Source organism: Theobroma umbraticum, unplaced genomic scaffold (assembly GCF_002168275.2).
Source record: "Theobroma umbraticum cultivar Fairchild unplaced genomic scaffold, ASM216827v3 scaffold_12.1, whole genome shotgun sequence".
Taxonomy (NCBI): domain Eukaryota; kingdom Viridiplantae; phylum Streptophyta; class Magnoliopsida; order Malvales; family Malvaceae; genus Theobroma; species Theobroma umbraticum.
This window is the reverse complement of record NW_018397269.1, coordinates 3,092,036-3,108,234: the sequence shown is the minus strand read 5'-3', so window position 1 is coordinate 3,108,234 and position 16,199 is coordinate 3,092,036. Positions and strand designations below refer to the sequence as shown.

Here is a 16,199-nt window from a genome sequence, read left to right as displayed (position 1 = left end):
TATACTTATTTATGATAGAAAGCAGCAGGTCAAACTATAAATTCTACCATAAGTTTCTATAAGAACCTGTCTCAATCTACAACTCTCTCATCCCCAATACATATGATAACCTTAATGATATGAGAGTTTTACAGACAACAAGAAGGATCTAAGTCATATGGAAATTAAAATGACAACGTTCTTCTATCCCAAAATTCTAACATAAAGTTATAATAAAAACCACATCTTGATGTGTAAACTACACCATATATCAAACCTGATAAGGCTCAATTACAACTAAAAGCATGGTTGCCTTTACATGGCCCATGGCCAGTTTTGTCATAAACGAACCGGGCCATATGGTTGAACTGGTTCAACCGCAGACCATTAGCCTCTCCAGTCCAGACATATAAATCAAGCGGCATGCAATGCAAATTAGTCAAAAACCAGAGAAGCCGGCAACTCGTTGACTACACAAAAATAGTTGTTAGAGAGAAGTAAAAGCTATCAAAACTCAAATCAGATCTTATATTTTTATGATCCAACTATTTAAAAAAATAAAATTGAATATGGGATATAAAAAATCAGATCTATAAAATTTCATAACAGATCTGTCAAAAGTTTTCATAGCAGATTTGGTATAAAAAACTTTCATACCAAAATCTATGCTAAGCTGCTGGCTTGAGCCATGATATAAATGGAGGAAGAAACTGAGGAGAGGAAGAGAGAAACACGGCTGGTAGTGATGAGAAGAAAATGAATTAAAAGAAAAACAAAAAAAATAAGAAAGAAACTAGTTAAATGGAATAACTAAAAGAAAAAAGAATAGAACGAAAAAGGAACAAAAGTTTGGAGTAGCAATGTTGAGCCTGCTCTGAAATCTTCAAAGGTTTGAATTATCGTGGAAAAAAAATGAAATGAACAAGAAATTGATCAAATGCAGGCAGCTGGAAGCACTAACACCACATTTGTTATTGATGTAATTAAAGGTCAGCTGCTAAGGCATGAGAAGTTTTAAGGTAATATATGTTGACATCCTTAAGATTAGACGGCAAAATTGAACCATTCAAACCGATTCTCTTACTGGTCCGCTTATGGAAACACTGCACATGAAAATGTTTTCTATCCTTATTTTTCACATTAATAATCCTATAATTTTACAGACAGGACCAAGGATTTGAGTCATACAGAATGATAACGCTAACACATTTTATTCACGTTTCCTCACCAATCTTCACTATACAAATTTCTAAAAACGTTCCATAAGTAAATAATTGTGAAAAAAAATCAATCATCTGCTGGACCTAAACTTAAAAGAGGATTTAACAGAAAAGTTAAAGAAAAGTATCAGCAAATCATCACCTGCTCACTGATAAGAATTAAGCTCAACATAGGCCTGCTAAGACTCCACTGGTTGCCACAATCCTCAAATAAAACTATCTCGAATAGCGTCTTTAATATCTGTAATGAAAGAACAGAATGTAATTGGACTGTCCAAAAAACAAAACATAGGGAAAGAAGCCATCGCAAATATTAATGGTTCAAACCACAATGCAGGATTGATGCCTTATAACAGCAACTGCTGTTAGCCCTTAAAGTTCAACTTTCAAATATTAACATGGCTAACATTATGTGCTACGTAAAGTAGGAGTTAATCTCTTAATATTACATGAAAAGGAAAGGCCATTATTTCTTAATTATATTAGCAAGTTACCAACATTACTGATTTCAAGACTTAGATTAAGCATGCATAGCACAATCTAAGTGCATGAAGAGAGGGCCTTTTAACTTATTTATTTGTAGACAACCAGAAATGAACATGTATATTTTGGTGCATAAAAGACTCACCAAATTCCAAAGCAAAATTAGGTTTTTAACATCATACTTCAAGTCCATCAAGCATAGTATCCTGAATTCGAAGTCATCTTAGGTAAATTCTGAACACATCTTAGGTGAATTCTGAACACATTGTTCACCCAGTATTCAACATACCCTGTTTCTTTCTTCTTTTCTTGACCATATATGGCCAAGACTATAATTCTATAATTCTTCTAGGCAATTTGGTAAGACGCATAATCACACAACTAAGAATGATGAACTTTCGCTTTCATTCAATTTAATAAAGGTCAATATTTGATTCAAATACATCCTTCTTCTAGTTTAGAATATGTCACATTTCTATATTTTGATTTTCTAAAATCATTTCTCATCAAAACAATGTGTAGCTTGGTATGTATGACATCCATATGGTGAATCAAGTATTTGATTCCAATCCCCATTTGACTATCATCCGAAATTCACATATGTCAAAGACTACCATTTTGCTTGGTAGAAAGAATGGAAAAGGGAAAATAGGCTTTTTATAAGAAAATATAAATAAATAAGCAAATATATATATAACTCACAAAAAAGACTTTTCTTCTCATATACATTTGAAATTGAAGATAAATACCAACATAGAAAATACTCACAAAATCTATAAAGCAATCAAACAATGCTGAGAGAGAGAGAGAGAGAGAGGGCATTTTAAGCAACCTTTTTTGTTCATGAACAAACTGATATTTGCTGAATGTTACCTTAAATCAGAAGTAAATTAAATCTCTTCACATATTAATTAAAGAAGAAAACCTCACAATGTATTTCATAACATTCTCAAAAATTAAAAAAAAAGAATAATTCAAATACTTATCAAAATCTTTATTATAAAAATAATTCACAGTTTAATCTGTCATAAAAATAGCACTTATCCGTAGTAAGAATTAAAAAAAAATTATCTTAATAACAGATATTAGGTTCACAGGTTTTGTTTATGAAAGTCTTTATTATATTTACAGAACTTCATACAGTCGACCTAGTACTGAAAAAGATTTAGTGGACTCATCATACTTAAGTAGCATTTTTATAAGATTTACTTATTAAATTGATGACTAAATACATTATAATTTCAAGAGTTCATAATACTTTATTTACAAATTTATACAGTCTTCATTAATAGACTTGAGCCCACATGATTATGGGCTTACAAAGCATTTGAGTTACTGCAAGTCAGTCTCATATTATGTATGTATGTTATGGTAGATACATAAATATTTCATAGGATGCAATGCGATACACCATATTTCACAAGATAGACTTGAAAAAGTTCTGAAACAATACGACTCTATATAATGTACTGGAGCCAACTTTAAATGATACATCAAGCTCTTAAAGAGCACATGAATATAAGATAACAGTAGAAGGAAAATCATGCTGTAAAAAATAAGCTAAGCAATTAAATGGGACAGAATGTGTAGAAGATTTTTATGCGTGAGTTGTGTGGTATTATGCACCAAAACAATAAGATATATTAGAGTGTATAGAGGCCATAAAGAGGAGAATGAAACAAACCAAAACACACAACACATGTACTTTCTTAACACTAACTGCAAATAATAACAAAGGAAACATAATATATTAGGAAGTCCATCACTTACTTGTGGAAACAAACTAGGACAGTCTGCAATATGCTGGGCAAGTTTGACAGCAGCTGGTGAAGTGGGTGCCTCCCCCATAGTGATGTTGTTGAAGTAGAAAGCAGCCAAATTATCAACAGCAGATGCACACTGAAACGAAATGTTTAGACTCTGAGATTGAGTTTTAAATATATATGTGGTATAAAGGCTGGGGAAGACATCAGAAATGATAAAATTTCGATAAAAATCTCCGTTAAATTCTACTTTTACAATCAAGAAACAGCTTGAAATATTAAAATAAACAGTTCCAGCAATAAAAGAAGAGCAGGTAAAGATCCACAGAATTCACAGCAAGATACAAACCTGTGATGAGATATTTGTATCCAGACCTTTTAGACCAGATTCAAGCGAACCAACAATATGCATAAATGTTGCAGCATCCAAATTCAATATAAAACTAATGTGGCTGTTGAATAGAACCTCTAAGAAGGAGAAATAGGCCCTCGTTAGCTGCAAAAGAATAAGTAAACAATATGATATTGCCATTCATTCTAGTAAAATAGTTCAAGAAATTTACATAACAGGACGATAAAGAAGGGCTAATCGTGCCTCAGTAGATTTTTACATAACAGGCTGATCCACTATTAGATCTTCATCATTTTTATTTTGGGTGCTTGCTTACAAAAGCAATGTTTGTTCTTTTCTTTTTGCTTTTCTAATAATCAATCAGTTCCCAGCTTTCTTTTCACTGTCTAATGAATGTATTTTCCCTTAAGAACTCGCTTCCTCTTCCCAACTACCATTTTCACACCTCACTATAAACCAGTGGCTAAAGTTTACTATTAAAACAGCAAACCATTCAAAGTTCAAATTAACTAGCATTGGAATTTAAGAAAAGAAAAAAAAAATCTTCAAATTGAAGGTAATGAAAAAAGATATAAGTGAAACCATGATTTGATTCATCATTTTTTCTCAGTGAGAAAATTGCGAAAACAAAAGGAAAAGAAAACCAACTAAATCTAAGTTTGGTCATCCAAATTTATTAGTGAGCGAGACACAGAAGAGTAGACGGATAAGAGAAGGAACAAAGAGAAATGTCTATCATTGAGAGATTTGCAGTTTTTAAAATTTTAATGAAAAGATTGAGCCTAAAAAGTTGAGAACTTTAAATCTAAATTGTTTTGGGAATGGAGAGTAGTGACTACGGCAGACAAAGCGAATGATACAAAAAGATTGAATAAACATTACAAAAAATTAGAGAGAAAAATTTGAAGGGTGACAACATCATAAAGAACGACCAAAGAGGTCTTTTTAGGTGAAAAAGTACAAAAGAAGTGGTTGAATCTGAAAATGATGATAGCACATCAATTGTTGGAGCGTTTACATCATAGTGTTGGCTGAATGATGATTAATATTTTAGCTATCCTCCCTTCATAAACATTATTTGTTTCTGCTCCTAAAATTTGGTGACTTGTTGATGCTATATTGATACACACATGCTCGTGCATATACAAATATATAAGAGAATCCACAGAAATGTAAACATCAACCAAGTCTACCAGCAAAATTACTTTAGTCACACTTTTTTTTTAATTGAGATCCTTAATGAATCAAAATATAGAAAATATTTTACTTCTCAACTAGTAAGTGCACAACGTTCAAGTTCTTCCAACGCAAGTTTGCCAAAAGATTTGCTACTGATTAGACAGACACTTCCGACGATAGAATTGTGAAAGACAGTTTGCAGTGGAAACTCAAATGAAGAAATTGCAGTCAAAATCTTGTGTACCTTTCGAAATGCCAATATATCAGCCAACGGAATTGACAATGTCATCTTTAGAGCAACGTCAAGCACATCAGAGAGTGCTCTATCACCATAGAGTTCAAACACACCAAAGTTTACATAGTTTCCAGCAAGAGCTGCCATTAATTAAAAGTGACAAGTTAATTTGTGATTTGCTGAAATCTTAAATAAAGCACAATAAGCAACAAATACAAATTTGATGCTACCAACAAGGAGGTCAAAATTAAATTCTTGAAGTAAATGACTAATTAATGTTGGTAATTAGTAAAAAAAATATTTCAATCATATAACAGAAAACCAGTAAAAGGAAACTTTGCACCTAAATTATATAATTTTCTTTAGAATACTCTAGTGCCTTTTTTTCTTATAAATGTTCATATAAGCTAGTTTTAATATAGATCCCACTTCCTTTGTAGAGAACCTTAAAGAGTTTGGAAAAATCTAAGAAACCATGAACAGTATGGGATAATGAGATGATGGCATGATCCAAAGAAAAGAATCTTCTTGGGCAATATGGGATATCTCAGCCTTAATCATCTTTTCTAGCTGTCACTTGAAACTATTCTTTCAACTAGTTTCTTATTTCAGTATCAACTGGTAAACCCAATCCCAGAAAATTAGGAAAGCAAAACCAAGTAAAAATCGCATATCATGGAAAGAAACAAAATCCAATTATAAAACTTTCAGCTTTGAATGGAAATGAAATCTATTAAGAAATTCAAAAGTTCAATGGATATAAACAGAAACTCAAAAATAACAGTTACCCTAAACCAAAAGATGAAAGAGGAAAGAGAAAATAGGAGGAAATAGAGTAATGCTTGAGGAAAAGGACCAAAAAAGGAATTCCATGCTGCTTCTGGACTTGTGTTTTATTTTGGGGAAGGGGGATTTTGAGGAAGGGAGTAGTTGGAGGCTGGTGCACATGCTTTGAAGAGAGAAAAAAGCAACAGTGCTATGTGGGAGTACACATAAGCACTGAAACAAATTATATAATACATAAAAGTAACATATATTCAAGCTGGGCCACAACTTCAATTCTAGCGCCCAGGCACAGCGCAAAAAACTTCAGCCTGATTTTCTTACCAGTAGCCTGCTCAAATATTGGACTTGGCTACTAGGATGGTGGGTTGCTAAGCCTGTGGACAGCTCGACACTACATGTTTATAAATCTTGAACAACTGCAAAACTTCCTAAAAAGATCAACACTACATGCTCGGCAGAACAAAACTTCTTAAAAAGCTAGCTCATCGTAACATTTAAATGTATACACTAATGAACATCTATATCAAAAGAGAGTGGAAGCACTGGAAGATAAGGAAGAAAAAAAATATATAAAAAAGATAAAAGAACAATACCAATTTAATGAAACATGTGCATAGTAAATATAGAAAAGTATTGCTGGTACTCCAACTAAACCCAAAATAAAGAGTGCCTTAGACTTTATTGATCTTCTAGACCTAAAAATTAGCTTTACACAGGGTTTGCCACTCCTTGGTTCAATTTAGTGTTTGGAGTCTCCATTGATCAAATAAATAAATATAACAATTGCAGGTTCATATTCTGACCTCTTGCCAGAATAGTTAGTGAAATCCATATTCCCTTGTACTTGAAGGCATATATATCAGCCGGATTAGGCAAAGATAATATCCTTGTCCCATATGCTACAAGTAGTTTACTGACTTCACGGAAAAGAAGAATCCCATTAGGAGAAGACGAGTCAAAAGTCAAGCGTTGTGCCTTGTTCAAGACAAACTCAGCCATGAATTTTAACAATGGGGTGGTAACCTGCAGTGTTAAATGAAACAATTACATACCCAGTACAAGAGTTTATTGGCGTGATACTAATGCAACAAATGCACCACATTTAAATTAATATTTAGATGGAGAAAAGTAAAAATAATAAAATAAAAATACAGAGACTACAAAAAGACATGCAGAAGTTACAAGTAACTCTAGTTCACAATATCTTCCAGTCGTTGATGAGGTGAGAGAATGGTGGAGCAAATGTAACAACCAAATTACACAAGATAGAAGCAAAAAATAGTTTCCTGAGTCCAATCTTAAGTAATGCTCATCAAAAATAAGTGGGAACAGTTTTTTGAAGGCCCAGGACAGACCTACCTTTAATATTCTGAATTCCCTGACAAAAAGAGTACAACAAGATAGAGTGCTAAAATAGTTGAACAAGACAAGACTACAACAAATAACAAATCCAGCATAGCAGCAGCTGAGAAAAAACTGGCAGATACGCCAGAAGTAGCAAAGATGGTTAGGTCATCTACAACATTGACTGACTAATATGAGAGCAAAGTTGTTCTATTAATGGTAACACATCTGCTAGAACAGGAAAAACTTAATTGAAGGATCTTCAACCCAAATGTATAAATGTGTAAACAAAAATTGCTACGTTGAGACCCTAATGCTATAACAAGAGTTAAGAATGTACCTCTGGTGTGTCAGTCCAGTGAGTAATGCCTTTCAAGATAAGTGGCATGTGCGCAGGATATAGCCAATCAAATAGAAGACCGTATGTTCTACGACTAAGGAATTCGAGAAATGAAAAAATACATTATTTGAGGAATTGCCTACATTTAGAAGAATTCACGTATTGCACATAATACAAACCTGTTTGTGGCCATCGCAATACCTCTAAGATCCCTCATTAATCCAATTAAAGCATACTTAACAGCATCAGTACGAAATACTGAATCAGGTGTTGACTCCAGGCTGAGAAAGACCTGAAGCACCACAAAACATTATTTTGATGACTAAAGTGTAAATGAAAAGATAAATAATGGAAAAACAACAGAACAATGTCATGTTAAAAACCATAAAAACAGAGAATTGGTATTTATGCACATTAAGTCATACAATAACAATTTTTATGCTGACAAAGTTTTTTTTTTTTTGAAAAGCAAGCATAATTTTATTAATAAATAGTTGAAATACAAATTTCAACAAAAAGAGGCCCCAACACGTAGCCAATATGAACCAACCCGGAAGGACAACTCCAAGTCTGTTACCCCATACCTTATAACAATTAACTAATTTAAGTCTAATGAAGCTAAAACAATCCAATAACAAGAACACAACCCATAAACTCAACAAAAGCACACAGAGCTTCCAAAGAAATTAGAGAGGCATTCTGTCCAACATCCTTATCGCATAAATGACAACTCATTAAAGCACATACTACTTGCATTTCCCATCCCCCAAAAAGCAGCTAACTTCATCCTTCAAAGGTTATGATACAAATCATAACAAATATTTTTACCAATAAGCATACGTAAAGGGGACTATCATGTCACTTTGTAAGAAAGAGAGTGTACTTGCAAAAGTGGTTCCATTGAAGACTTGAATTTCACAGGGCTATCCTCCATGAATATCAACCAACCAATGGTGTAATAGAAAGTTGTCCTGCTACGGGAGCATCTATATTCTTCTAGGAAAGGAAAATGCTCTCTCTGAAATCAAGTTTCAAGAAATAATTTCATGATGAAGAATTCATGTAAAACAAACAAATTAAAGCAATTAGACAAAAAAGAAATATGTTGTGAGTGGAATTACAGTATGATTTGCAATTATAAATTTAACAGTCTCCAGCTTCAGAAGCAACTTTCCAGTCATGTATCTGCCGAAATTATTCATTGGTCAAACAAGCAAATTACTGTATTGGGAAGTGTACGACTTTTATCAGACAAAACAACAAACAGCTTTAATTCTATTAGACAAAAACTGGGAAAAGCTTAAAACTGAGAAAAGCTTACCCAGATGCCAGCTCCAAGAATAAACTTAGAGTATGATCAATGACTTCCTCACTCTGAAATAAACACCAATTAAGCTAATGTATCAACCATCGGCATGATAATACAAAGACATAGCAAGATCAAAACACTAACCTCTGTGTAGCACTTTAGATTTGTAGCTATCTTCCCAACAATCACATTTAATAGTAATAGGTGATCATGCAGTCCAAGCAGCTCAGATAAACGAGCATATAACTGCTGTAACAGAAAGTGAAAGGCTCAACTAACATACAAACCACTAGATTTTACAAAAAAAAAATATAACTTTTTTTACCTTAGATGAATGCATTGCTTGATCACCAACATAAGACTTGCGAAAATGCTGAAAGAAGGTCAGAATTGCTCGATCAAGTCTTTGTTTACTTAACTCACCATACCTCTGCCAAATGCCAAATTCATGGAATCAATGACACATAAAATTGTAAAATTCAAGAAATATAGTTCGTGGATTAATAATAATGCTTCAATGCATAACAAGAGAAGGCCATAACATGTTCAGTACATTCAAAGGATCTACCCATTAGAGGTGGTTGATTAAGAACATGATTAATGGACTATCAAGAGAATAGATCAGCAGATGTTTAATAGTAGGTAATAGTCTTTCAAGTTAAGTATGGAAGGAATGAGGGTGCATTTGGTGCACAGGACAACAGAGGATGGATAAAATAAGGTAACTGGATTTTATTAGATACTATCATTCTATCCAATTTTTGGTGCGTGCAAACCTACCCCATACCTATCATCCTATCCCACAGGATTACAATAATCCTCCCCTTTTCCATTGGATTAAGCAGTAAGATGTTCAGCCCTTCAACTTCCAGTATATAATTTTGAAATAATAAACTTCCAGCATATTAACCTAAAACAATGGTGACAAACAAAAAACTGCCATGTCAATGAAAACATTGACCCACAGGTAACAATAACAATCAAGCCACTTCCATTCATACAACAAATTAAGCTTAACCTCCTCAATGAACAGAACTTGCATGTCAAACCATGGAAGAAAATCAAACATTTTGATCCCAACAACATCAATAGAGCCTTAGTATTAATTTAACCATTCACACAACAAAAGGCAACAATCTATAGATAATAAAATGGCTGCAACATCTTATCCTTCAAATTTCAAACAACTTATCCCCCTATTTTCTAGAATAAGATAATAATAGTAATATTTTTCTTTTGATGTTGCACCTAGGTCTTCCCACATTAAAACATGCTAGAATTTAACACCAATTAGCCATAGGTGAAATGGCGTAACCTTAATAAGGCTGCAACAAATCGTCAAATTAAACTGATGTGGGTAATAGCACTTAACACTTCTCACATGTAGGCCTAAAACTAACAACCAAAATAAATAAGCCTACCACATTGACAACTAACAACAAATAACAAAAAAAAAAAAAAAAGAGCATATGAACTTGGGGTGCCATGATAAGCATCCAATCTAAAACCAATCAACAATAGGTGAAGAGGCTCAAGTTGAATATAAGGCCACAACAAACGCTCTTAACTGTGAGATAACACCACTTAACCCATTATTCTTGACAATTGCTAAACATGCATCTTACACCACACAAATACACCTTAAGCATTACCAGCCAAATTTCATTTCAGAACTTTGCCTCGACGTGCTTGATGCATTCGAGATCAAACATTACCCCTAACCATTCATAAAGACCATTTTCCACTCATCACCACTCCTTAGCATGGCTGGCAATGACTTTTTAGATCAGATTTAGAGAACACCACGGAATCAGTAATTAACTGAATATGTTTCCTAAACAAGGTCAGGGAAACCAATAATTGGTTGTAATCTGTAAGTGGCAAGCCAAACTCACATCATCGATGAACTATCCCTCATAGGAGCAAGGCTAGACAAGCACCAGGGATTATCATCTCATGAAATAGGCATCCTACAAGCTGGCATGTAAGCCAATGCAGCTCTAGAACCAAATCACTTGCATGCTAGAAAATCATGGTTTGTAGTAAAACAGGTGGCAAATCAGTGGTAAGCAACTCTTGAGATTCTTCAAACAACTGCTAACCTTCAAGACCTTGTTATAGTAATTCACCAATCTGGTCATTCTACACAAAGTCATAAACTTGCTAACTATAAGATAAAAATCTTGACGTCAACTACTCTCAGCTTCAAACTCCTCCGCAGATAAAAATCATTTATATTGCTACCCAAAAAGGAATGAACAGTTTTATTTTAACAACTTTCTTTTGTAGGTTATCACCTCTAGAAAATGCATAAGCATTAAGCTTAGTGTGAAGTTCCATGTCATGATTACATTATCAAGAATTACCCAAGAAAATAAGAGCAGTATTCATGAGCACAAGATCACAGAAATCATCATCATCAATATTACCACTCAGTAAAATTCTAGGATGCTCCTGAATCACAGAATTAGCGTATTCTCTATTGGAAAAATTGGAAAAGCAAGTGTTGCGATGTGAAACTAGTCCATTTTATTTGTAAAAGGCCCACACCATTTAGAAACTAAAAAACAAAAGAGTATTATTAGCCCAAGTTTGTTATAGGAAACACACAGATTAAAAGAAGGTTTAAAAGAAACCCAAATAACCAACTAGACCACGAATTATTAGTTCAAGATTAAGTCCAAAACCCAGGAATCATGTTATACCTTATTTCTTTTCCCCTCCCCCTTAAGAACACCCAAGCACAGCAGCTTCCGCTCATTGTCATCATCTTTGTGATGGCAGCAGGCTGCCAAGATGAAACCACTTTGATCATGCCACTTCATCTTTCTTCCTCCCTGTTTTAGCTTCTTTTTTTTTTTCTTTGGTTTCCTTCTCTCTCGTTGAGATACTTAACCCTTTTCTATCCTTACCCACTATGGCACCAACAATCTAGAAATCCTGTCTGCTGCCAACAATGTTGTTGGCATGCCATGAACACATGCCTTGGGCTTTTCACTGTGTCAACATAGATCCCAAACCCTTGTCTCAACAAAGGTAATCAACTTTTGACAAGTCCAAGCAACATAGTTATACCATTATCGGGTGAGAAAAATAGGACTTCAACATCCAAATCATACAACTTAATTTACATATTTTATTAAAAATAAATATTATCTAAACTGAGTTACCACTCCTGGTATACCTGACTGTGTAATCCACTGTCAGTGACATTTATTAACTGCAGAACGCGAGCTGAGAGTTCCGCATCAAGCACTTCTTGTGACTCCATACTGCATGAAGAAATGTAACAGATAGATTGATAACTCTGAAGGATGCCAGCTGAGTAAAACTAAAAATAACATCCCAAAAGTTCAAACAATAAGACTAAAATGTCCATACAATTTCATATTAACAATCAAGTGACCAAAATTTTGAAGAAAGATCAATTAAATCGCTCAGTTAGTTAATGTTAAATGTGCAATATTAACAACCTGATATGTTCATATTTGACTTAGTTTGCATTTTTTGTTTCTTTTTTTTTTAATTCTTCTTTCTCCTTTTTCAGTTTTCTTCTATCTACGCTAACTACCACAATTTTCTCTCTTCATTCTGACTTCCCCTTAAATCCTTTCTTCTTTTATACCTCTCTAAAATCACTCTCATTGCAAAGTCCTCAAACTATACACCCTCTATCTATTATTTTTTCCTTTGCATACTCTTCAAACCTAGTCCAGAAACCCCAATTTCCAGCTCATAGAATCTCAGATGTCTTGACAGATCTCTCCCTTTAATGCTCATTCCCACAAGGAAACTTAATTATGTAATTACTTTTTGTATTTAATTGAATTTTTAAAATTATACCCAGAAATTTGCTGATTTAATGGAAAACAGAAGAAACAGAGGACAATACAGAAAGATCTTCATAACTACATGGACAAAGAGAAAACCCTCCAACTGTGTAACAACCAAAATCAATGTCCAGGATACTAAGAAGTTGGTTCTAGTCATTCCAAATCCTGCCCTTAATTTCCTAGAGAGGCTATAAGTTAAAACAGTAATAAAAGCAAGATCTCCTGATACGTTCTAACAATAGAGTTCGTCTCTGATAAACAGGTTTGAGGGAATTGACTTCAAAATCTTTTTTCATTCATTTCACTTGTGAAATGACCACCAGGAATCTCTCAAATTTCACTTGTGGATATTTAGGTGGATCAATTTTAAAAATGGGTTTTTAATTTATCGGGTCGTCTCTCTTTTCTTTAACATGAGATATTTTTCATTTTCATTTCCTTCTGAAAGTAAGCAAAGATAGGTGTTGTCATCTTTCAGTGAGCTAAACACAATTACTATTCAGCTTTCATTAAAATGCAAACAACACCAGTATTTCAGTTATTATTAGTTAACTTTTCCAATTTTTTTCATTTTAATCAAATTTTCACATTAGAATGTCAAATAAGATGAAATGTGGCATTCATGTTAACATGTGACACTGATGTAGCAACTAAGTTGATAAATTTAATGCCCACAGTAAAAGAATGTGATCATTATTCTTGAAAGCAGTCACATGACGGCTAAAATTAGAATGTTTGGGACATTTTAGTTATTGGGTCAAACTTAAAGGAATAATGTAATTTTATAGTTAACAAAACTAAAATAAGAAGTGAAAAATTTCTTACCTACAACCAGTACATTGTTTTATCTTAAGAATGGCAGCAATAATATGAACAATCCAAGTAAGTTTAGCTTCAATAACAGCGAGTTCATTTTTATCACAGGTCTGCAATCTTGCTCTTTCCTGCAAAAGTGAATTAAAAGCATTGAATAGAGTTGGACCATCAAGTGAAAATATCTATCAATATGCCAACTCCAAAACGAGGCCTCACCGATAAATTACCATACCGTGTATGACTGCAGAATAGGCTCCATCATGTTTATTATATACAAACCACTGCTTTCATACTGCAACTCAAGGATATAAAGAAATCAGGAAGCAAATAAAATAGTATAATAAAACACAATTCAAAAGAAGATTAGGAATTAAAAGTATCAGATCCTCTGCTCATTCTACATATCACAGTTGACCAGCATAAGTTTTGTGAGATGTAATAAATGCCCTTTGACCTTTTTTTTTTCCTTGCAATGAAATTCTGAAAATTTTTCCCAACTACTAAAGCTTAAAGGTTTTTAAATAGTTAAAAAAAAAGCTCAAAGAATAAAGAAAACTCATAAATTCTAAATATGCATTCATTTGGAGACTTCCAACAAGGAAAGACATGCAAATCTGAGATAAGGGAGCTAAAGAAAAGCTTAAAAAATCCAGACCATTTTCAAACAAATGAAAGTAACGAGAAGAAATAGCTATTAAACCTGGAATCTGCAAAGGTAAGGAAAGCAATCCAGCTGATCCTGAAGCAGTTCAACATTATCCAATGGATTCTCAGAAAGATCATCGGGGAATCCAGCCTACAGAACACACAGAAAAGGGACAATAATATTCAAGTTACATCAATTAATCCCAAAGGATAAGCAAGAGGCAAGATACCTGCACAGAGTTGAATCTTGATGTGAGAAAACTCTCAGTGATCTTAGGAACAAATTCATCCAGCAAACTTGGAGCATCACCCTTCAGATATGGAACAGATGACACCAATCTGGACCATAGCCCTAATAGGTAGTATACACTGCTACTGGCCCACTAGTACAAAAGTATAAACCTAATAAGCTTCTGTTGCACAAGGTATCATGAATCAAAAGTAAATGGTTCAAGGTTCTCAAACAAATAGCTCACAAGTAATGGCTCAAGGTCCTAGAAAAATAGTTTACAGGTTGTTGGAACCCTCATTAAGCCACATAAGACCATAAATTAGTTTCCTAAATACTTGAAGTAATAAACATCAATCAACCTGCCAGGATTGCAAAGACTTCAAAGTGAACTCAGCAACCAATCGTATCCAATCACTATAGCCCTCCACATTCACTAGCTCTGACAACTGTGACACAATTTTACAAATTTCATGAGCATGAGCATTAATTCTTGTTATTGCAAAGTAACAAATCAAATTCATTTACAAGTGTCATTAAGTAACAAAACACATGATCTGCCAGTATTGCAAGTAAGATGATAAAATCAGCTAGCAATTTAATGGTTCAGAATCAGAAACACAAGAATAAAGCCAAAAATTAACAAATAAATCACACAATATGGCAAACTACTGCTTATTTCAAAATCATCACACATAAAAACAGGGACAGTTGAATTGTATCAAGACTGTTTACAAAATTTTCTGCAACTGCATGGCACATAGCAACCCCTGTGTGCCTTAGAGCCAAAAAACATGAATGAAGGCTACCACACAGAGGCATATATGGACTTGACTAGAATCACACAAGAACATAAATCAAACCAAAGGAGATAAGATGAATTAGTTTGAGATGATTAATTGAAGCCACTTCAGCATTCAGTTCCAAAACTTTTATTAGCCATTTAGCTTCTACGTCTCAACAAAATATAAAATTAAATTTTAAACCAGTGCTAACAACAAATGGCATAACAAATTCCAAAGTAAAATAAGAAGATTTTTATTCTCAACAACTTACCAAAAGATTATCATGTTCAGTTAGTTAGCTTCAAGGCATTCAGCACTTAAACCTACTTCACCAGCCACAAACCAAAAAATATACTCTGTTAACCATTCCATCGAGACTTTTCCAATATGAGCGAGTGGATGTTTGGCCTGACTTATGGAAGAGCTTTTCTACTACAAAAACAGAAGCAATCTGTCTGGCTCTCCAATTTTTAAATGTCTAACTTATGCAGAAGTCCATTTTGGGCTTTTAGACAAAGCTACAAGTTATAGCTGTTCCAAAACGTACTAATCTGTAGTAACAAATACTTAATCAGATTTTTTACATTATCACTTTACCCTTAATAATTCATAAAATTATAAGGAGAATTACATTATTCCACACTCATCTATTTCATTTGCTTCAATTTTCCCACTTGATTTCATTTTGTTTTTATCTGATTTTTTTTTTTTTTGTTTCTGTTGACTGGTGTTTGGTAGAGACTTTTTAGGAATAATTTGAGGAATAATTATTGTATTTTGTGTCTGATTATTAGGGCCTAATATTGTGCTTTCTATATTTGTGATAACTTCCCGTTTTAGGGTTAACATATATATATATATATATATATAGGCTGCTGTAAATAATATTTTTCATGAGAGA

At 33.5% G+C, this 16,199-nt stretch overlaps 1 protein-coding gene across 1 annotated transcript in view; it reads right to left on the bottom strand.

The window, feature by feature from the left end:
* The window catches only part of LOC110426051 (ARM repeat superfamily protein), a 21,662-nt gene that overhangs the window by 3,911 nt on the left and 1,552 nt on the right, over positions 1 to 16,199 (bottom strand). Inside the window, exons 3-20 of the mRNA XM_021441129.1 lie at positions 14,876 to 14,962; positions 14,515 to 14,667; positions 14,340 to 14,435; positions 13,872 to 13,931; positions 13,649 to 13,767; positions 12,175 to 12,262; positions 9,316 to 9,420; positions 9,135 to 9,239; positions 9,003 to 9,055; positions 8,803 to 8,866; positions 8,565 to 8,699; positions 7,861 to 7,973; positions 7,682 to 7,775; positions 6,801 to 7,020; positions 5,221 to 5,351; positions 3,795 to 3,941; positions 3,453 to 3,581; positions 1,342 to 1,440 (exon numbers count right to left, since the gene is read on the bottom strand). Coding sequence (XP_021296804.1) covers positions 1,342 to 1,440; positions 3,453 to 3,581; positions 3,795 to 3,941; positions 5,221 to 5,351; positions 6,801 to 7,020; positions 7,682 to 7,775; positions 7,861 to 7,973; positions 8,565 to 8,699; positions 8,803 to 8,866; positions 9,003 to 9,055; positions 9,135 to 9,239; positions 9,316 to 9,420; positions 12,175 to 12,262; positions 13,649 to 13,767; positions 13,872 to 13,931; positions 14,340 to 14,435; positions 14,515 to 14,667; positions 14,876 to 14,962 — 1,998 coding nt within the window. The remainder of the gene's footprint in view (positions 1 to 1,341; positions 1,441 to 3,452; positions 3,582 to 3,794; positions 3,942 to 5,220; positions 5,352 to 6,800; positions 7,021 to 7,681; positions 7,776 to 7,860; positions 7,974 to 8,564; positions 8,700 to 8,802; positions 8,867 to 9,002; positions 9,056 to 9,134; positions 9,240 to 9,315; positions 9,421 to 12,174; positions 12,263 to 13,648; positions 13,768 to 13,871; positions 13,932 to 14,339; positions 14,436 to 14,514; positions 14,668 to 14,875; positions 14,963 to 16,199) is intronic.